The sequence below is a fragment of the Merops nubicus genome, unplaced genomic scaffold (genome assembly GCF_000691845.1).
Source record: "Merops nubicus isolate BGI_N331 unplaced genomic scaffold, ASM69184v1 scaffold13369, whole genome shotgun sequence".
NCBI classification, from domain to species: Eukaryota; Metazoa; Chordata; class Aves; order Coraciiformes; family Meropidae; genus Merops; species Merops nubicus.
Window position 1 is genome coordinate 12,144 of NW_008629090.1, and position 23,548 is coordinate 35,691.

The following is a 23,548-nucleotide window of genomic DNA, read 5'->3' on the forward strand; positions in this document are numbered from 1 at the left end:
CCAGGATGCTTCATTCAGTCCACCCAATGAGGGATTTTTTGTGTTTAGCTATTACGTGTTCCATCTTCTTTTTACGTCTGCACTATACAGGCTCAGTGTAGACAATTTCCTTATTATTGTATATGCATGAACATATGTGAAATACTGACTTATCTCCTCTATGCCCTTCTTATAACCAGACACAGATCCAAGGTACAAGTTACTTTTTGGGGCGAGCATCAGGCATGCCTGTGTCTGTGGCCTGTGGCACAAGTAAAGAGCATCATAACTGGCTGTTTTGGCTTCCCTGTCCTGCAGCTTTTATTCTTCTTGGTTACTAGGCCAAATGGAGATTGAATAGAAGAATCAAGAGGAAAGTTCAAGTTTATGCACTTGAATCCACAGTGAAATGCCTTAAATGCTTTACCATGACACAAAGCTGAGCTCTGCTACTGTCAAATATCAATCAACTACTTTTCCACCTAAATATTAACAAGTATCAGCTAGTTTTTAGGAACAGACTGAGAAATCAAAGTTTAATTTGTCAGAGCATTGCTTTTGGATTTAGCACTACAGATGAAATCTTACCTTTTCTTCATTTACAGCTTTTGGCTAGTGAGCACTTTGCAAAACCTATTCCATGACTTCAAGTTGGACACCATGATGTGAGGAATATGGTTTTGAAAATATTGAGTGCAGGTGGCTTTCTCACTGTTGCTTAGAAAATCTGTGGGAAAATGGTATTTTGAGGAATCCAGAAACTATACCTTCTTTCCTGTGATCTCTTTCTTCACCTATTGCAGAACCTGAAATTTCTGTAGCAATAAAGGAAGAAGACTTGACACTTCTACCATAAAAATGCATTCATGCCCAGATCATAGTCCATGCTACAACCAGTTCCACTTAATCTCATTTCTGCCTATGCTGTGCCTTTTTGGTAGCTGAGGAAACTACCTTAGTCTGAGGCTAATATAGAATCCTTTAGCAGAATTTCTCTTGCAACTATAAAGGCTTCTTCCCCCTCTATACCGTGTCATGACTTTTTTTCACAAATACACATATATATTTTCTAATGTTCCTATCATGTTTGTCCCAAGATGCAATTGTAACATCTGCTATTCCCTTTGAAATCAAGTTTTTCTTCAGCAGTAGACCAAATGAATTAGCCATCAGTGCTTCCCAGCATGAAGGACGCAGAAATCCACCCATCTGATAAAATAAAATCTCTCCTTATTGTTACCTGCTAGAGGGAAGGAATCGAAGAAGTAGGTCATTTCACAGCCCTGCTTTTCTGTAGTTTGAATGCTGTGATACAGCACCAAGAGTAGGTAAGACCGTGGAGCACTTGATATTTTAGTCACTTAGCAATATTCATAGCTAATTCAAGCAGCAGGCTCAGTATACACAAAACCATATTGTACAACTCTAAACACATATTAGAACTTCAATAAATAGCTATAAAGCAACTTTTTTTCCCCCTAAAGTTTGGAATCTCTCTCATTCATATATTTCATTCATTGTAAGGCAAAAAATCTTAGATGTTATTCTAAAAAAAGCATAGATAAATATGCTTGGTATTTATCTTGGTATATTTCAAGGTAAAAGGCAGCAAGATAGAGCGTGATCTGCCTTAAGCTGTTTAAGCTTACTCTAGGATACTCCATGGGTGATTTGGGTTTATGTTAACTGTAGTAACTGTGAACACAAACACGACTTCTCATGAGAAGCAGAGGCTTATTTTTTTTGGCTTAAAGGATAATTGTGTTCACAATGAAGTACTGAGTCCTCTCTCCTCAGTATCTGTTAAAGAAATGTTCTCTCTAGACCAGTTGATATTCCACCCTGCTTTTTTCAGCCCTTTTTTACTGGCACCTTGAATCCCTTTTCTTTATCTTTCTTTATATCTTATTTCAGAAATTGCTTTTCTGTATCTCACTAGAAGTCTTCTGAAACTAAATCAATCTCTTTTCTCTTCTGTAGTTTTCCATAAGACTTGAAGTTGTTCAGAACCTATAATTGATTTGTAAGGTGGAAAAAAAAAATAGGGAAGCTTGGAATAGTTCTGCCTTATTGTTTAAGCGTTCTGCTCATCGTATTCCCATTTTTAGCTGTGTCTTTGTTAAACATAATTCAGATGAAGAATGGGATCACATTACTTCAGTCAATATAGCACAAATCATATTTGAGTCTTATTTGGTTTCAGTTACTTATCATCAATGTTCGATGTATTGTTTTTCGTGACAGGTAAATGAACTCCTTCAGTGTGGTGAGTAGTGGTTGTGTTTATTACCTGAATACAGTTATTATTCCAGTGAACCATCAAATATGTTTAGACCGTGTATGCACAGTCCACAGAGAGTCCTTTGAGTAAGTATATCAACTTTAGTTACCCATCACCAAGGCCTCTGATCATACATAGTCTGTCCCAAACACAAAGTAAAATGCTGTTAGCTGGGGTGATGTTTCTACTTGCTGATTAGAAAGAAACATAGTTCTGGTAAACCAGCTCATGAACTGGAATTTATTAAGCTACAGGAACTTGTCTGGTTCAGTGCAGGTGCTTTTAAGGAAGTCCCAGAAAGGCTCTAGGCTGAATGTCTTGTAGTTAGCCCTTCTGAGAAGTGACAGAAGCACTTGGTGAAGGGGGCATCCTGTGAGAGAAAAAAGGGTTGGTGATACACAGGATACAGCAGGTGAACAACTTGTCTGGATTTCAGAGGTGTACTTCCTAGCCAGCTAAACTTATGCAGCCTTCAGGTTATTTTCCTTGTTCATGATCGTCAATTTCTACATGACCAGGCTATCAACAGTCATTCCTCTTTGGAATATACCTGTGTCCAGCCAGCAAGAGAAACCGTGTTTCCTGCTTAATAGCAGCAATTTAAGAATTTTTATATTGGCTCCTGGCCAAGTCTAGCAAATAATTTTCCTCACTTTTGTTGCTCCCTCTCTATCTGCATCTTCACTTGATTGCAGAGAGATGCTTTTCATCATTGTGAAAAGCCATCTGATTAGAGCTCTCATTAACCAATGAGTGAATCTTCTTATAAGTTTAGCTGGAGAAATTCCTTGAATGCTTCAGAATTGCAGTTACCATTTTTAAGAAATCTCAAAACTAACTTGCGAATTTGTTTTAGCTCAGCTGAAAACACTCTTCTTTCTCAGGAGATTTAAAGGAAACCTAACTTACTGTATATCTTTTTATCCCACAAAATGCCTCAGTTCTCATGGAATTTCACTGCTTATTATCAGAGACTGTGTCTGGACTGTCCTGTCCCTCACTATCCATCTATACCAGTCCAAATCATGAAGCAAAGGGAATGAACAGTCAAAAATATTCCTCTGTTAAAGTGTATTTAGAAGCAGTCCTCATCAAAAAGGAACACAAATTTTCATTGTTGTAATTTTGGTTTTAGAATATAAAGCAATTTTAAGATTGGAAGCATGGTATTTAGTTTTAAAATGCTCTATGCATAGCTTTTGCTGTTTTTTTTCCCCCCTTTCTCTTTTCTACCTTCCCTCCTGGAATAAGTAAAGTAGGTGTGTTATATCTGTACCAGGAATCAGACCAAGGAGATTTCTTGAGTCCTTTAGGTCTCTTGACCTTCTCTGATACATGAATCAGACATGGCATAAATTCAAGCTTCTCTGTGTTTAAACAGGCAAGATTGACTTTTTCAGAAAGCCATCTGATAACAATGGACAAATTACAGGCAGTGCTTTCATTGCTTTGATTACTTCTCGGTCGTTGGGGGAAGCCATGTCCTAGAGTAGCATTAGAAGACTATGTCCTAGTGAGGGACAGCTCTCTATGGCCTCATTTGGCGTTAAAGAGGTGTGGGTTGCAATCTGTATTTTGGCATATCCTGAAAAGTCCTCAAGTTAGTTCAGAGACTGCTGGTAGGATGAGACTATGAGGTAGAAAGTGTTGTGCAGATGACAGATGATAGGTTCTACTGCTGTCAGACAGCTTCCTCAGTGAAACATGAAAACATTTTGTCTCTGGCTTGCAGCAGGTGACTCTCTACAAAACTAGTCCCTGAGGCTCACATATTTAAAACTGTAGCATTGAAGTATTTTGTCCTAGACTTTTTACTTGCCTTCCTTTTCAATGTTAGGTTGCAAGGTAGGATCCCAAATATATTTAAAAAGTCTTACTGAAAGGAGTGGTGGCAAGTCAGACCAGAATTGACACAAGCATCTTCTCCTTTACCAGGCATTTTTAACATTTGGGAAGTATGTGTTTCATCTATCCTGGAAAACTGCACTGAAGCATCTGCTGAATTTATTAAAACACACAGATTCGTAGGTTGTGAGGCCAGAAAATGCCATTATGATAATCTAGGCTGATTTGCTATATAATTAATTCTTGTCTCACTATGTCTTTTAGAGAAAACAAGATTCTATTTTAATTTAAGATTTGCCAGTAGCAGAGAACACGGCATAACCTGTAGTAAATTATTGCAATAGCAAATTACCCTCATGTAAAAATAAGCCATAATATTTTAAAATGTGAATTTCTCCAATTTCTAGCCCCTAGATCCCATTATTCCTTTGTCACATGGATTGAAGAGCCCTCTGTTGCCAAATTCCATTTTCTGCACAGGTACTCAGAGATTGTAGTCGAATCACCCTTTAACCTCTACCTATTAGACAGTCTGAATTTGAATGTTCTTCACTATAGGACATGCATTCCAGTCATTTAATTATATTCCATTTTCTCATTCTTGAACCCTTGGTTTAACAATTGAACTGTGGATATCGGAAGCTGCTGTAGCTTTTCATTGCCCAAGCCAGAGATGCTATTGTCTGTCTGTTCCTGCTTAGGATTCACCTTGGTTTTACACCCGAGGATTATTTCTAGCCTTTTGTTTATAGTGCAGAGAGTTCTGGTGTACCTGATTATACATCAAATTCTTGATGTCTAAATGTGGCTGTCAATTATACCTAAAGTCAGTTATGTGAACACTTGTATTTCTTCCTTAAATGCAGGTGCTTGTTAAATTTCTCAGACTAGGCTGTGTCTATTTCTTTTTTGTTGTTGTTTTTTGTTTGGTTGGTTTTTAAGGAAAATAATGTAAAAAAATAAACACTTGAATAATAGAGATTCAGTTTAGGGTGGGTCTGTGTTCTGTCCCGGTTAGAAGGCAGAACTGTGTCCCACCTCCCTTATCCCTCAGTTTCCCAGATAGAGAGGTAAATAAGGAAGGCAGGGGTAATGAAAACCTTGCATCAAATTGAAGATTAACAAAATGAAATATATTATTTAACAGGGATCAGAAAGGAAGAAGGGAAGGGGCTTAACAGGGTACAGAAAGGAAGAAGGGTAGGGGTTTAACAGGGAAGGGGGGTTGTAGGAACAACAAGGCAAGGAAGATTAAACTTCCAAATATACAAAACCCAAATGCTGTGCTGAGGCTCCCCGGTGCTGGATCTCGCTGGATTGAGGTGGATTGAAGCTGGATGCACAATCCTTGGACGTGGATGGAGGCAGGGAAGAGTCTATAGATCAGGCCCAGGTCTCCAAGATGGCCACGGCCACGTGTAGCACAGGGAGCAGCAGAGCAGCGTGTGCCCAGGTGCAAGGTCAAAGGAGCAAGAGGAAAAGAGAAGAGGAAGAGCAAGAGAGAGAGGCGTGCCTTTCTCCCCTTTTTATAGACCTTGGCAGGAAGTCCGGAAGACAGGAAAAGGGGAGTGGGAATAGGACAGGTGTACGCCCCTTTCATTCAGGCTTATACCTGGTTTAGGGTTTCAGATCTCCACCCACCAGGGGCAGCAGGTTTCAAACCATTACAGTCTGTTTCTTTAAAACAACTGAATTCAGAACTTTTGTATCTATTCAACATCCTTCTCCTCTCTTCCTCAAGTCTTCCTTTGTGCTTGGTTTTTTTGTCCTTTCTTTCAAACTTGCTCTCAGATTCTCCATTGGTAACTCATTCTGGGTTATAACACTTTCTGGGTTACAACTAAGTCCATGTATTTTTCTCTAGATCCTTTAAAAGTCTTCTGTCTCAAGGATTCTCCAGCTGTGCTACTGGTATGACTAAAAAAAATACAAGGCTGCAGCAAACCCCAAGTAAACCCAGAAGAAATGGGAATTGTTACTCAAGTATTAAATATGTGAAAGGGGGAGGTGTAACCTCTGTGTGGCTCAGTTAAGAGTTGGAAGCTACTTATGTGTATGTGATCCCATTTTGTCTACTAGCAACCTGCAGACATTGCTGATAGCAGATCACCGTGCCATAGCTAGATACAATCCAGCACCAGCCACCCGTCATATGTAGGCTGTTCTGCTACCATTTTGCTCCTCTGCTGTGGAAAGGCTGGGCCAAGATACAGTTTAGAGGAGTGTTCATTTGAGCAACTGTTAATAGTATCCCACAAGGGCAGTTCTCCTATGTTAGAATCATTAAGGTAACAGTCCATTCAGGCCTGACATTCTCCAAAGCAACTCCATACTGGAGTGAAACCAAAAATGCAGCATTGTGCTGCAGTTGTATCAGTCAGGGGGTTCCTTATATATGTGCTGGCAGAAGGACTCTGCCCAGACGATCCCATTTCCAATTACCCTCTTTCCCAGGCTGTCCCTGCCGCGGGACAAGGACTAGACTGTGCACAACCTACTGTGCGTGTAGATTCTCTACAAACATGAGAAAACCCCTAGTGGGCCTGAGGAAGTCAATCTGTTTAGCTAGTATTCTGCTTCCAGCATTGGCAGGTGCAAGTGCTGTTTAAGGGGAGCACATGAGCATGGATGCTATCAGTGGTGTATTCCCCTTATACTCCCACAGCATCCACTGTTATTGGATTAGGATTACTGGAAGGTCTGTCCCCCTTCCTTTTGCCTTCAATATCAATTTGTGGACTTGCTGTCCATTCATCTTTCTGGTTCTTTTTGAGCCTCCTGATGCTTTGTGTTTCCACAACCTCCTGTGGGAGCAAGTTCCAGATGTTCACTATCCTCTGTGTAAATAATAACTTATAAAAATCCATTTTAAACTGGTATCCTACAAGTTCCAGCAAGTGCTTCTAGTTCTATTATTGCTGGATTTGGCAAAGAGCAGTTCTACATTAATCTTCTCCATTTTATGTAAGCTTCAATCATATTTTTTCTCCAAATATAAGAGCCTTGGCCTTTTCAGGCTATTCTCATAAAGTATCCTGCTCCATCCTCTTAATTATTCTATGTATTTTTCTCTATACATTCATCTCCTCTGTTTCCTTGAGATTCAGAGACAGGACTGCACGCAGTACTCGGGACTAGCGTGTGGCTGAGGTGCAACTCGTTGCCTGGCAAGAGTGTGAGACTGCAGTGCACAGCCGTGCTGATGCACTGGAAGGAGGTGTATGTTCTGTCTAGTGAAAGCTTTTGACATAGTTAATCTGTAGAACGAAACCACTACAACCCCACAAATTGAAAATATATTTTATTCCTGTTCCAGTTATTAACGGACTTGAAGTTTTTGAAGTCTGTGCAAGGGCAGAGCACGTTATCGGGAATTGGAGCAGAACGAGCTACTGTGGGTCAATACTGTCCTCTGCTGGGAGGAACTACAGCTTTGTGCCGTGACTTCAAATGGGAATTAGCAGCTGGCTTCTCCTTTCACTCTGATGTAGGGTGTTTTTGCCTTTGCAACAGGAAAACCTGATGCTGTGCTGGCTGCACTGGGGAAATTCTCCTTTAATGCTTAGCAAAAGCTGGAAATTCTTCTCTTGCTATGAATGTGTTCAATTGCGATGCCATTAATTTTTCATCCTGAGGTCACCTACTTTGGAAGCTTTTCCTTCGTTCTCTCTCATTTGCCTTTTAATATGTACTGCATACTCGTTTCACTGACTTTCCTTTTCTATTTGTAGAATTAACAATGCATATCTCCTTTCATTTCTGTTTTGGTAGTAAATCGATGATAACTCATCCTGCTTGCATTTTGAAAGTAGAAATCAAATGTGTGTGTATGTACATGTAATAGACACAAAGTATTTTAAAATAATTCCTTAGAAGAAATTAGTGTCTTCAGTAGTGTCGCAGAGCATGAAACCAATTAAAATTGTTGTAGGTGCAGAAATGCTTTTGCTCGCTGCATGTGCCGGCTCTGGGTGTAGGAAGCACAGATGGTCGTTGAGAGGAAGTACCATTTACATATATTTCAGTGTTGTGCCTTCTCCAGTCTCTGCCTCTGTAAGAGTGGCACAGGGCAGAGAGGAGTCCTCTTTGCAAGAAATTAATTCTGTATCTGTGAGAAAGAGAAGGATGGGAGGTCTGGACTCCTGAGCAAGCCAGGCACGCTCAGGAGTGATTGCCTGTTTGGGACTCTTGGCTAATTTCCATCCATGTAGCAACACAGGGTGCACAGTTCTGGTCCTTAACCCAGAGAAAGAGTAAGAGTCCAGACGCTGAATGTGTACAGCCTTTTATGTGTTAGCACAGAGAGCGTAGGTCTCGTGAAGTGAGGCTAAGCTAGGTAGATATCCATAGCAAACTTGTGCCTGTAGTGATCTCAGACTTCTTGGTCAGAGAAATTTTAAATCTTTGTTTATATTTTCTTATACCTCTTTAGTAGCCACAGGGCAATCACCAACAGTTCACACCAAATTGCTTAAATATTTTTGCATTTCTCTCCTAGTAGTTAAGTGGGCGTATGAGAATAATAGAGAAATGACAGTGGTGGTAGAGAGTTCCCTGCTGCGGCCAGCAGAGATGGACATGGAAGTTACACTTTATGTGTTTTGTATGGGATTCATGCAAATATAACAGCATGGTACCAGACACACACTGTATGTTTATGTATAAAATATTTTACATCAGAGTGGGCCTGTTGTAGAGTTAATTGTTCTCACTGTGTGTCAGTTAAATGTTCTCCTCTGCCTTCTTGTCTGATCTGTAGTCATTGCGAAGTGCCCACCGCTGTCACTTCTGTACACACTCCTGGTTGTGCTCTCTCCTTCTGTCGTCATGTCGGACTCTTGCATGGTTTCCTTTCTGCTCCTCACTGCCTTTTGGGAGAAGTCTATCTCCCATTGCTGAAAGTAATTGGGGTATTTGTACTCTATGCAGGATTGATGTATGATATTTTTCCTTGTGTCTGGCAGGTTGTTTATAAGAATAACGACATTCGTCTGGAGCTGTCTCGCTTGGCACGGATTGGTGATACTAAGATGAAGATCTACGGGGAAGTGAAATTTGTATGTGAGAATGTGGCTACACTGGATCCCATCAGCTTTGAGACACCTGAGGCCTATATTAGTCTGCCTAAATGGAATACCAAAAGGATGGGCTCCATTTCATTTGACTTCCGAACCACTGAACCCAATGGACTGATCCTTTTCACACATGGCAAGCCTCAGGAGAGGAAAGATGCCAGGAGCCAGAAAAATACAAAGGTAGACTTCTTTGCAGTTGAGCTTCTAGATGGGAACCTCTACTTGCTGCTGGACATGGGCTCTGGGACCATTAAAGTCAAGGCCACTCAGAAGAAAGCCAATGATGGAGAGTGGTATCATGTGGATATTCAACGAGATGGAAGATCAGGTAGAGTGATGACTTTTTCTTGAGTAAATAAATCTTTCAAATCCAGATTGAGGGCTGTGTATTAATTCTTGGAACCTTCAAAACCTGTTAGATATGAGTCACCTTCTTTCAAAAACTTAATGTTACTCCAGCGATGTTTTTCCAGCAAAGCAAAGCTGTGAATGGCTAGGTTTTCATTAAATGTTTACTGTGAACTTGGGATGGCACTTCAGTGGCATTAATATTTTATTCACAGTCTTCAGATATTCTGCACCTACCTTGGCAATTACATGCATAATTAAAGTGATGGCTCTGTCGTAGGCCATGGTAAGGTTTAAGATCTTTCAGAACCATTATTATTTAGTTCTTGGTTTGATAAATTCTCACTGATCTACTTCGAGTTTCTGTTCAAAAAGAAACTTAGTAGAAACCTGATTCCTGCAACCTAATATTACTATCATCTCCTGGATCTTGTGTCTTAAAGGAGTAGGGATGTGGGATCTTGTAATGAGGAAAATAAAAGTAATGGACATAACCATTGACAAAATTATAGTGACAAATAAGCATCTTCATCCTGTTCTGTTTCCTGTAGTATCTTGTAGTTTTCAGTTAGATTTCTTTAATCTCTTTTGAATGGCGAATTTTGGTCATAATATCCGAGTCAGCATTCAGTGGATGTTCTTTTTTTTCTTGCAGGTTCTCATTTTCAAAAATGTGTTTTAGTTTATTTTTTTAACAATATGCCTACTGTGCAATTACCAAGGGATATTTTGTTCATTTCCAGTGATGGATATCAAGCTAATATTTTCATCATGTGCTCCGAAATAGTGTAACAAAATGAAATGATTGAATATGGTAACTTCATCTTGAAAATATGTGAACAATTGTACTTGATTTTTTCCTGAACCATTGGGATCTCAAAGCCTGGCCATATATCCCTTCAAAGTGAATTTTGCTTACATTTGCAAGTGGATTTGGGATTTGTCTGGTGGTCTCCAGATGATAGCTTTAGGTCCCTAATTTTATGTTTGCAGTTGCTGAATGCCATCAGTAGAGAGAACGCAGTGCTAGAATTTGCTTCCCTTGAGTTTTCAAAAGAGCTGACTTTTAGATACTGTGCAAAGCCTTGCTGTTTGAACAGATCTTTGCCTCAAGCTAGTGTTTTTCTTTGATGATGTGAAGAGTTTCTTTGTATTTGGCATGGTGCTCTACTAGGACTTAATATGTGTGGTTATATATTGCTATATCCAAAAGACAATGATAGGAACATTTTATAAAGCAAGCCATAAATAAATAAATGGGGCTTTGATTTCCTTAGAATTGTGAAAATTTAATTAACTTCCAGGGGTAAACTCAATTAGTTGCATTCAGTACTGCCTTCAGTTTGGCTTGCCTACTTGGGGACTGTCTGGTCCCTGGAGAGGCAGCTGCAGCAGGAGAAGAAGCAGAAATTACACTAAGGTTTCTGGTAAGAAAGTTTGTAAGAACCTCAGAAGAGGGACACGCATTCATTTGGCCTAGGAGGGGGTGGCAGACAGTATTGCTGCTTGGTGGACTGACTTGTTTGTTGCTTGGCTGGGAGGTTTGTGATGTTCTGGACACTCATTAGCGGTAACGGATTTTGAATTAAAAGTGCTTTGTTCAACAAGAATGAACACATTTCATATTTTTAGATTCTTGTCTTTTCTCTTTTTTCCCTTTTTTCTTTCTTTCTTTTTTTTTTTTTTTTAATTGTGTTTTCTGCTGACGACGAGTGCTGTGTTAATGGCCCTAGTGACTGATGTCTTCTCTCCCCAGAAAACCAGGATAGTGGCATTGATTTCTTCACAGCATACCTCTAGCAAGCATCAATCACTCTTATCCAGTGGCACTTTTGGTTGCTGTGGAAAGGAAGTTCAGGATCTCTTCTTTATTTGAACTTTTCTGAACCTAATTTTTCTTCCATGTGCAGACCAGTGAATGGTTACACCTTGGAGAATTTATTTATTTTTTAAATGTGGATGCCTGTCATCTAGAAACTGAAAAGAAATAATGAATTTACCTACTGTAAGCTACAAACCAGCCATTTGGGTTTAATGAGCTAGTCACAGAGATGTTGTGATTCTCATTACTAAAGCAGAGAGGTCTCTATTAGGTATCATCTCTACCCTCTTCTTCCTGTTTCTCTACCAGTCCAAAACTTCAAGCTCTGCTGAGCTTAATAAAATAGCCTAAACCCCCAAATATTCACTACTGCAGTTTACTAAAGCAGGAGTACAAATGCTGAGGAAGCATGGCAGTTGTGCTCAAATAACCTCTGGCACCCCATGTCCCTATAGCCTTTGTGTATGCTTTAGCCTGTGTTAGCTGCCAGAGCAACAAAAGCTGTTTTTTCTCTCTACTCTGGACAGAACCTGACAGCATGGACGTGCACACCTAGCATCTCGTGACCTTTCTGTCTTTGCAGAAAGCTTCTACAAAGTATCCACAAAACTTGTCACAGTTCCTAGCCGGACAATATTTCTGGTGGATTTTCTGCTACAAAGCATACACCCTACCTACTCAGACACTAAAAATCTTACTGGGAGATTTGGTCTGTGGTTGCATCAGTGCACTGCTTTGTATACCAGCTCAGCCCTCAGTAACTGGGGTCTTTTGGTCTGTTCTTTAGTCCTGCACGAAATGCCTACAGAACCAGAAGGGAAATGCTTAGATGTTTCTGAGTTCTCAAGATGGGACTTGATCTATCTGAACAGGGTACAAACATGGGATTTGGAATGGAAAAGAAAAAAGAATGTCAGCTCATGTGACTTCTCCTTCCTAGGGTGACTTCAGAATTTCTTATCTTAGCAGCTTCATATTAGAAGTGCAGTGCATCTGAGCTAGTACCATTTCCTCATAGAAATAATTGCAGGATACAAAACACTGGCAGAAAGTTTGGGCTGCTCTCTAGCCTATTTCCTTTCATCGTCTCACGCTCTTTCTCTAGGTTTTACATTTCTTCTTGGTAGACATCATTTCTTACGTTTTGGGGGGTTTCTTTACCTCTGTGGCTTTTGCAGATGGTGTTTGTTTTCTCCACAGTAGCAGTGGTCTGGAGCTTAGCCCTCCAGTATTTTGGTTTGTTCTAGTCTTTTGAGTAATATGCACTCCACATGTTGCTTTTGAGGAGTAACAGCACAGATGCTGGAAGGGGGGCTGTGATCCCGTGGCTCTGTGACGTTTTGCCTTTATGACTGTAGATGTATTGTAACATCTTCTCTTTTTTTACTTTGTAGAAGGGAAAATATCTGCAGTGCTGCAGCCTGTTTTTCAGCACAATTTCAAAACGATTAATCAAATAATTGTGGTTCTCTTTGAGCCTTTAATTTGTAACACCTCTTGCTTCTGCTTGTAGCATAGTGCCTCTGACATTATTCCTAAATTATTACTGAACTTGGCACACATGAAACACCTTGTGTCTGTGTCATACGTGCTGTTCTCTAAGGAGACACCCATTACAAGTGAAGAAAAAGCGTGTGTACACAACTGCACTTTCTCACAGAGAAACAAAATACTCTGTTAACTACACTTCCACCTTATCTTAGGGGTGTATGATAAAAATGCAATGATGTGGAATTAATCTTGAAGCTTGGATAGTTGTCTCTGAGGACAGACTATCTTAATGACAAGGCAATTGGATGTGATGATTTATAGCTAGGGAGAATTGTTGATTTTTAGCTGAGTGTCTGGTGGGCAGATGTCCCTATCACAAAAGCTGTTGAATGCTCTTCTCCTGAGGAGTATGCTGCTCTGGGATGTGAGACCTGCATTATGTTCCCTGTTTTTCTTTGGATGCACTGTCTGACCTTAAACAAGTCACTTTGCTCCTCTGCACCTGTTTCATGTGTTATAATTATGTTTTTGTATTATATGCTCTGAATATTTTAGGTGCTGGGACAATTTTTTGAAACATATAGGAACAGCCTCAGTGCAGTATGCCCACATCTTGATTGGAGCATACAGAAGCCACTACACTTTTAATAACTGTTCTTCAGAAACAACCTTTATCTTTTTCTGCCTCAGTTTTCCTGTTTGTAAAATGAAAGTCAGGATACTTTCTTTGTAAAACCATAGAATAATTTATTTGGGACTGAACTTCTGGAGATTTCTAGTCCAAACTCTGCTGAGATCTAGGCTTTCTTCAGTGTTGTGTCCAGTTGTGTTTTGAATGCCTTCAGGATGGTGATTCTACAACTTCTCTAGGTTTCTGTTGCCATGTTTGGCCCCCCTCATGCTGAAAAATGTCCCTTTTTATGGAGTTGAAGTTTCCCTTGCTGCAACCTGTGATCAGTGTCTCTTGTCACTGCAAGTATACATTTCTGAATCATGTTCACATTGTTGTACACCATATCCCCAGGTGAACTGCTGGAGTCTAATCCCTCAGCCCTGAATCAGGGTTGACATATAGATGATGTCCACAACCAGGCAGGAATGACCTTCCTGATTGGTTTTCACCCAATGCCTGGCCAGCATTGAGTGGAAAGCAATTAGGAGATCACCACCAAGTGCCCATGCCTTCAGCATTAACATCCGGTGTCCTGCTTCTAAGTTAACAGCATAAAAGCTGCCTCTGCCGCCCGTGGGTTGGGAGGGAGCTTACCTATGTAGTGAATAGGATTTCCAGCTCCTGGAGGGCCCTCCCAGCTGCCCAAGAGCTCCCAGCAATGGCAGAACCTCAGTATGGCCAGGAGCAGAGGGAGGAATATATCTGTCTATAAGAACAGCACCATTTTATGGTCATGGCCACACAATTGGAACTGGACTTGTCAACCAGTTCCTCGGTTGATTCTCTCCTGTCTTCACTGTGTCTTGCACCATGGGTGAATATATCAACCTTTTTATTCTTCCAGTGGCTGGCCACCTCATATCCTACTATATTTGGAATTGGAGGAAGGGATCTGGCTTGTGTGCTGTCTGTTAATGATAATATCCTTCCTATCAGGTATGCGGTCAGCAAAAGACCCGGTCCTTTTCTGCAGAGTTGCTCCTTAGCCAGCTGGTCTCCAGCCTGTACTTATGTGTAAGGTTATTCTGCCCCAGGCATAGGACTTTGTATTTATTGTTGTTGATTTACATAATATCTATCACTCCTTTGCTCCGTCTTGTAAAGGTTTCTCTGAATGGTGAACCTGTGCTTCCTCCAGTGCATCAACCATTCTCCTCAACTTGATGTCATTTCAAACTTGATGAGAGTCTCTTTAGTTCCATCATCCAGGTCCAGCCTTGGAGATACTGTTGAAGTGTTTTCTGGAAGAGCTATGTAGTATGAATTAATATGCTTTTAGTTACCTTTTTCCTCTCCTGTCCTGATACCGTCCAACTCCTGCATGTTCTCAGTTAGTCTTTGCTTTGTTGGATGAATACCATTGAATAATGCTCAGTTTTTACGTGTTATTATTTAGCCATTGCATTGTTATGCTTGTGACCCTATAATGCAAGTTGGATTATAGACACGTGATGATCTGTCACTGGATGGGAGTACTTAGGGCCTGTGGCTCAAGAGGAGAGGGAGGTGCTATCTCTGTTAAAAGTGTATTTGGGTGGGGAGGAATCTTCACTCTTCTGCATTGAACCTTATCCAGATATCGGAAAAAAAATGTGCTCGACTGAGGCTGTAAGTGAAAACGTTGATGTCTCCCCCTCCTTCTCCTGTAGGTACTATTTCGGTGAACAGCAGGCGCACCCCGTTCACCGCCAGCGGGGAGAGTGAGATCCTAGATCTGGAAGGCGACATGTACCTCGGCGGGCTGCCCGAGAACCGGGCGGGGCTGATCCTGCCCACGGAGCTGTGGACAGCAATGCTGAACTACGGCTACGTCGGCTGCATCCGAGACCTCTTCATCGACGGGAGGAGCAAGAACATCCGGCAGCTGGCGGAGGCGCAGAACGCGGCGGGAGTCAAGTCCTCCTGCTCCCGCCTGGGCACCAAGCAGTGCGACAGCTACCCCTGCAAGAACAATGCCCTCTGCAAGGACGGCTGGAACCGCTTCGTCTGTGACTGTACTGGAACTGGCTACTGGGGCAGGACGTGTGAGCGAGGTAAGCCCAGGCTCTCTGCATTCATTCACAGGCAGGTACAGGCGTGCAGGAGAGCTAGAACAAAACCCAGTGTTTCCAGGAGGCTTTGCTCTTGCTAGACTTCCCAATGCTAAGTTCCAGTCCCCACACAAGGAAAGCATTCTTCTCTGATCACTTCCATCCGGTCTTTCCCATCTTCATTTAATGAGCTCACGGGCTTCATCTGCCACTTCACTCCCTAAGACTTCTGAAGACCTTGTCTTCAGGTTCCAGAGATGTGTCATCTAAGTATGGTCTGTCTCCTACGGCAGAAAATATTCATGTATGTGAGAAGTCTCAGGCAAATTACTGGAAATAGAAACAAATGTGAACTTGAGTTATGGAGGTTTTTCTTGCATGGGACAGATGCATCCCAGTTCTGCCTAGTCTTCCTCTTTTTTTGCATGGTAGGATTTTGTTGATACCTCTTTATGGGTAAAGCCAGTTAACAAGGTAGTGTTCATTGCAACATGCCTCTAAGTTCACCTCTGGTAAGGCTAATCTGTAGGAGATGGTGGGAGATTCTCTGCTTCTTATTCTTACTCGTTCTGACTGGTGATTTAAAGATATGATTGGAGATGTGAGACACAAATAATGCTGTTACAGGCAGGCAAAATGTGTGTTCTAGGCCACATGGAAAGGAATTTACTAATGTAAGATATCTGAGCTATATATTTCTCAAATACCAAGTGGTTTCGTTAGTTGCTGCTATCCTTATTGTGCTGGTGTTACCGTCAAAATGAGGTAGATGAGTGTTGGTTTTTTTTTGGTTTTTTACAACGATGAGGTTAAGATGTCCCTAAAGAGTGTTTTCTTATATTGGAACAAACCTTGCTGTTAATATCTAGCCGTTAGGACTGCATTCTGGCTGAGCTCTGTGCACAGTACACCTAAGAATTAACTGTAAACAATTAGCAGAGTTTTAGGGCTTTCTTCCCCTTCTTTCTATTATCTTACCTCACACCATTGGGATTAATAATGATAGTTAATAACTAATGGTTAAAGTATGTGTCTTAGAATTGGAAATCTGGATATTTTTGAGCTTCTGCCATAAGTACTAGAGAAGCTCTTTTCCCACTCAGTGTCCTCCTTATGCATTTTTTAAATATTGATCATAGTACCATGCCACTTACAAGAAGGAATGTGAGAGTCAGGTACAATGCAAAAAATATAAGGCAGAATTGAGATTTGCAATTCATTCACTTTCCAGAGATCATGTTCTTTGCAGGAAGTTTTTGTTATTGACCAAAAATCTTCCAGTAGATCAGATGGTTTTTTTTTTTTTTGTTTTACTGCACAATATCTATGATCATTCATAAGGCTTTTCACAACCAGCCAGTTCATAGCATGCTGCCCTAAACAGCAGTTAATTGCCAGTGGTCCTTAAACCAGCTGAAGCATCAACACTGCCATATTGGTGGTGTTGGCTTTTACTCCTTTTATTATGAATGAAAAGAAATCAGTAGGTTAAGGGCATGTAAGCATTTTAATTTAGGAGAAATGAATCTCAAGACTGGCCTGAGGTCCATAACCTGGCCATGCTCTGGCCAGCATCAGTATGAATAAGAAAGATACGTGTGTGAATGCATGTCTACAAGTGTAGGAACTTGGGGTCCTAATAAATACGTGTTAGAATCAGAGCGTATTTAAGGTTAACAAAACAATGATTTTGTAGTTTAGGACAATATAAAAGATGGATGCAGAGGTCCTAATCCTGAGAAACTAATTTTGTCTATAACTAGAAACAAGAGACCTCTTACTGGTTTAGGCCTAGTGTCAGGCCAAACATGGCTTTCATGCCTGAGGTTCCTTGGCAACGCAAGAAGCAGCTCACAGGGAATAAATATTTGTAGACTGGATACATTAAAATATTTGTGAAGATTGAAGTGTATTTGACTCCACAACGTCTACTGTGGTGTGGTTGTACAGCAGCCTTGTACTGTTTTGATACCACTACTTGATACCAGACAACTGCACTAGTGCACAGTGATTTCTGCCTCCATGAACAAAAGTATTGCAGGCTACCACTGATATTTTTCATTCTCCTAGTCTTACACTCAAGGATTATTGCAAGTCCTGACTTCCACTGCCCTGTGATCCAAGTAGTGTTGGAAGAAGAAAATTTGAGATGGAGACTGGGAAGGGAATCGAAGTGAGAGAAGTTGCTGTGCTGCAGTGGCGCTTCTGCCTGGTGACTGAAGAGCTGCCACAGGACCTGGCAAAGTCAGGCTGGTGCATAAGGGGAGGACTGGTGGAGGAGCAGGCTAGCTCTTTTCATAAGAGACAGCTACTGACCCCCTTTCCAGCTGGCCATCTGGTACCTGAGAAGGCCGGTCTCACTTGCTTTATTCAGTCCTTTGACTTCTGTCCTGGTAAAAAGAGAGGAGTGTAACTGTTGGAAGGGATTTGCAGCCCAAGATGCAGGATAAGAGGGTTAAGGTCACGGGGGCCTAGAATAAAGCATATTCTATGCCTGTTTGCTACCAGGAAAATCACTCTATCACAAAGAAAAACACATACTTAACATTTAGTTAAAGTACTAAAAATACAAAAGGCATATGTATTCAGGGAGAGAAATGGATGAGTCATTTGTTGTTAATGGTAAAGTCTATCTCCCACTTTCCATGTATAGCACTTCTACATTTATAATAATACATTATAATTTATTTCTCATACATTTTATACTTTGCCATATGAGAGACTGCTATGCTTATAAAAGGGACTCAAAAAGGAAATGGATTGTCATACTCGGAAAACAGGTTTGGGTTCCTCTTACTCACGTTTAAAACAATACAAAACCACAATTTTCAATATATCACCAGTATATAAAGCCTGAGGGAGTTTGTTCTGTCAGGGAAGTGACACGTCTGTATATTGACCAAGTTACACTGGATGCAACATAGACTTGCAGTGGTCTGCTCAGGCAGTACTGCTGTAGAGATGGAGAAATCTCACTGGCTGCACTGTGATAAAGCATGGAACAGAGAACTGCTGCCAAGGCCTCACATTCGTTCTTACAATTCCAGTATCGGTTGCTCAGTATTGGCAGCGATAAACAGACAAAGGTGTTTTCAGTCTTAAAGTGCTATAGCTTCTAAGGGTAATGTGGTCCCTCCTTGGGGTAACTAAAACTGCATAGAAGAGATGGGGTGAGACAGCAATGAGCAGTTCATGTCTGATATGGCTCACATCTAAGAGTGGGTGTGTCATGGAGTCAAAGTTCTGGTAGGACTGCTCCGGTTAATTCAGTAACTGCATATTTTTCCTGTACTAGCTAGGAAAGAATATTCTTGGAAGTCCAATCGTGAAGGCTTCTATTAGGTATACTTATATTCACATCCTTGCTGTAGAAACTAGAGTGAATGAACCTCAGTGTTGGATCCTCAGAGAGACTGAGACAAAGTACTTCATCTAAACAAGACTCAGTCTTCATAAATTTCACTTCATCTGCTTGTGCGATTGTGTTTCTCTCCAGCTGTGTAGTCAGTGGCAGGTGACACAGAAGGTAGCGGAGATGAAAGTGCAATGGGATTCATTGGCTACAAGTGCTCAATGACAGGGTGAAAGGCTAAGCAGAGACAGCAGCAAATGGTGGTAATTAGCTAAAGGTGGTCCTCATTTCGCACCTTCCACCAGAAGCTCTGCTGACCAAGTAACATCAGTTATTTATTTATTTTCTTAAATTTTTGAGCTTCCCATTCTCTATCATCTTTCCATAGTGGTTCTCTACTACTCAGTCTAACTTAGTCTGACAGTGCTTGTAATCCTATGTGAGAAAAGCCTTTTCAAGCCACAGTTAAAGTTAGGGAGCTGCTGTAAACATAGCAGCATTTGGATGAGTTTCGGAAACTTCAGAGATTTCACAGTAGCCACTGGAAGGGAGCAGTGGTGTGGCTGTCCACCATTATAGGAAATAAGAGTCCACTGATTTTGCAAGGGATGTGAATTCTGAGTAGTATTGTGACCTTCTTATTTAGATGCCTTGGGTAAATACTCTAAGACTGAAAAATTAGAAATCTGGCAACAAGGACCTGTGCTAAATGTCCAAGTTGCCTGTGCAATCAGTGGAGGGAGGTAGTTGCTTCTCAGGAGACGTTCAAAGCAATAACATGATCTTGCTTGCCTCCTTTTGTTGATTTGCCTGTCTCCTTTTATTGATTATTTGGCAGTTCTGGTCTGGTAACTCAGTATTGCTGAACTCTAGAAAGTAGCTGCTGTGCAGCAGAGGAATTGACAATGCCAAACTGCCCAGGCTACCAGACTGACAAAAAAGAGGATGTCTTGTTTGGGGTGGAGTCATAAAGCAAAGAGAAAACCTAATAGACAAGGCACGAGCCCTCCTGCAAGATCTGAGTGCCTTGTAATGTGGTAATAATCTCGCCTACCACTGCTCTCTGAGCTCTCCTGTACTCCTGTCACATCTGATTAGAGAATGTGTGGTGGAGATTTAATCACACCAGAGAGACTCCTAAACTGAAACACTGGTTTTGGGTGTCTCTGAAATTAATGGCAAGCTCAGCAAAGTCTGTGATGCAAATTGTGATTGCACGTACATACTGAGGCTTTCTAATGAGTTTGCTGGGTCTTGGGTTGTGGTGTGTCTGGCATTAGGGAAAAAAGACCTTGGAGCTTGTATCCCTGGTAATATTTAGTTATTCTTGCATCAGAGGGTTTTAAAAAGAATAGCAGTACCAGAGAACAGTGTCTGCAGTGCAGCCTCTCTGTAACTTCTTCCAACAGGTCCTCTATTTTGCTAGTTAGTTTGGAAGAAAAGACATAAAATATCTGAAAGCTGATGGGAACGCGTCCCAAAGGTTTTCCAGACATAAGACATAGGAGAGACTTTGAATGAATTGACGGAAAGAATCATCCAATCCAATGGGTAACACACTTCATCCTGTGGGTTGGTGCAGCTACTGTGAAGGATCTTTAGTGGTTTTTAAGTTTTGGTTTCTAATTTGTTTATTAGTATTTGACATGGGTTGCAGCATCAGGTTGCTGCAGCCCCCCTGTTAATTGCACTCATGGTGTTAAAGGTTGGGATCTGGCTGATGGGGCTTGTTGTCCTTCTTTGCGGTGATAACAGAGTACCTCCACACAAGCCATGGACTTTTCTGAAAAGGACCCCAAAGCCCTGACATTAAACAAGTAGGAGGAGGGGGATATGTGTTGTATTTGCATTAGGTGTTTTCTGTAGCTGCAGTGAAAATGCCATGGGCTCAAAAAGGTGCAGAGGTCTGTTGTTCTGTGGATCCCAAAAGCTCTCTGCATGCTTTCTTTCTACTGAAACGCTGTGAAAGGGACTGCAGAGGGCAGAAGCCCAGGAAGGACACAAAGGAAAAAACACTTGAAAATCAGATTGGTTTAGGCCAATGAAACTCAAATATTGTTGATCACTCTCTACTGATTTCTTTCTCCATAATTTCCTTGGCTGAAGGCATGGGTTTCTTTTTGTTAAGAGGTATATACTGATACGATTAGAAAAGGCAGGTTGGGATGAGACTGATGGCCATTTAAGATTGAAATAAAAGACACTGTGGTTTAGATTTTAAACCTTAGAAGTTAATTGGTCAGAACTGGACATAGCCTGAGTCCTTTCCAACCAAGAGGGGAAAAAAAAAAAAAAAAAAAAAAGTCTTGTTCCAGCCTTTTCCTTTTGCTGAGCTGCATCCAGTGTTCATTGCAGCAAGACAGAGACATCTCACTCCAGTTGTCCCAAGGACTGGAACCAATGTCTTTTTCTGTTTGGGTTTGCTCGCAGATGGATGATTAACACCCTGAGCAAACCAGGCTGCTTCTGTGTTTTGTGGCGTGCTGTTTGTGAACAGCAATGTACCTGCTGTTGACAACGCTGACGGTGAGCATAGGGCTACACATTTTATTATCTGCCAAGTACCTTTATAGCAAAGTTTGCTAAGAACAGTTTAATGACAACATACATCTGCCTATTATGTATGCAATAAATGGAGATGCTGTGAAATTACTGGTAATAACAAATGCTACCAAATCATTTACTACGTGGTTTAAGTGCTGCATGCTTTGCTGTCTCAAGCACAGGCAGCAGCATACATTTCTTTTTATTTTAATGAAGGCGTTTGATGATGATTATATATTTGAAGGTTTTTTAAAAAAACTCAAATGTGTTGATGCTTTTTGGACTGTCCAGACCTCCTGAGTCTGCAGTGTAATGCTAGATAACTTCTGAGAATAGATTTGCCTACAGGATTGATGGTTCCCAGGGGTGCTGGACACATTAAGAGAAAAGCCTTTGCTGCAGCGTTTTAATGCTTTTAAGCCCTGCTGGATCTTGAATATTCAATGACTTTAAAAATATCAAAACATAAGAATAATTTTTATGATTTCATGAGATAAAGTGAAAGATGTTAGAAATCAGAAAATCTGTTCTAGAGCCCATCTGTTTATTGACTTACTAGTCCTAGATAGGTCCCTATTGTACAATTTCCCAAAATGTCTCCAAACTGCAGAAAAAAAAAAAGATTCCATCTGAATTTAGGAAAAGAGTTCACACAATCCCTTCACACCCATTTTAATTTGTTCCTCACTAATTTTATAGTGAGGTCTCCATTAAACATGATCTGAAGCATGTGAGCTTTTATTAAAGGCATTTCCAGAAGACGTTCATTTTCTCGCTTGCTATCAACCTGTTTGTAACACCTCTGGTTGTTCCCTCTATGGCTGGCCCAGGCAGCTACTACTGTGGTATTTGCTGTACACAGTTCTTCTCCTCAAGAAACACAGGACTGACTTTTCCGAGTTTAGCTCCCTTGCATATCTTCCTAAAAACTAGGTGTCAGGGCAGAGGGCTACTGTTGGTTACGTAAGTGCTGGGTTATTCTACCATATTAGGCTTTTATCTGTCCTCCATCCCTCGTCCTTTCCTTGCCTTCCATGAAACAGCTTCTAACATCCAAACAATTCCCAAGATGTTCATGAGATGCTATGCTAGCTCCAGTAAGGACAGCGCAGCCAAGATGAGGCTTGTAAGTGAAGAGAGCAGTATGAGGGAACAATTTCAGTCTTTCACTTCTGTGCATTTATATTGCGGTCCTTTCCACTCATAACTTTATTGTCCATGGTTGTATATGTTCAGTCAAAAGCCACTCTGAATACATGTTGTTTCCAAGACAAGTGATGGCATTTGTTGCCTTGTAAAGCCTTTGTGATATCCTCGGTACAGAAGAGTGTGCAGTTAATTTTGCAGTCAGAGTGATTACATCTTTTTGGGAAAAGATCATTTCATGGTCTTTAGGGTGTTGAACTTTAACTTCGAAGGGTCTCAGTGATGTGACAATCTCCAACAGCATCTGCTGAGCAGCTGGAAAATCTGAGACCATATAAAAATGAACTGATTGTCTCTCCTGTATTTTATAATGACATGGGTGTGATTTTTTTCACCTGTGTCCTTTTTCTTTTTTTCATCCTACCTCCATCACCATATGCTCTTGATATTTAAGGCCACTCCTGCCTTCCATGCTGCACATGGATTTGTTAGTACTTCAGGTGCTCTTTATCTCCTCTGAATATGGTAACTGATGGCACAGAAGATAATTTCTGCTGGATTTCTCTAAGCTTCTGTGTTTCTGGCTGTTTATTGCTGAGTGTAGCTTTTACAAGGTCCTCCCAGTTCAAGAAATACGATTATCCGAGACTGTATGAGATTTTTGTGCTAGTGTCAGCTCCTGTAAAGAGCCCTTGAACAACAAAAAAAGTTGTTGATGTGTAGATGAGTAAGAACATCTGGTTAATGCTTTTTAGCATCTTAAACTTTTGTTAGTATAGGCCTCTACTGCAGGACGAATATTGTAGTAGTGTATTTGTTTATCTACTCATTTATAAATTCCATCTCAGAACAATGGCTTCTCCTTCATGCAAGCCAAAAGGTACACTCTATCTATAAGTCAAGGCACAATGCTGCTTTGATAAATCTCAGATGAAAGAACAGCTTGTAATAGCAGGTCAGTT

At 40.9% G+C, this 23,548-nt stretch overlaps 1 protein-coding gene across 1 annotated transcript in view; it reads left to right on the top strand.

The window, feature by feature from the left end:
* Positions 1-9,069: 9,069 nt before the first annotated feature.
* LOC103779259 (neurexin-3-like) overlaps positions 9,070-23,548 on the top strand; it is a gene marked incomplete at its 5' end in the record, with an annotated part of 50,504 nt that continues 36,025 nt past the window's right edge. Inside the window, 2 exons of the mRNA XM_008946886.1 lie at positions 9,070-9,508; positions 15,164-15,547. Of these exons, the coding sequence (XP_008945134.1) occupies positions 9,070-9,508; positions 15,164-15,547 (823 nt within the window). The remainder of the gene's footprint in view (positions 9,509-15,163; positions 15,548-23,548) is intronic.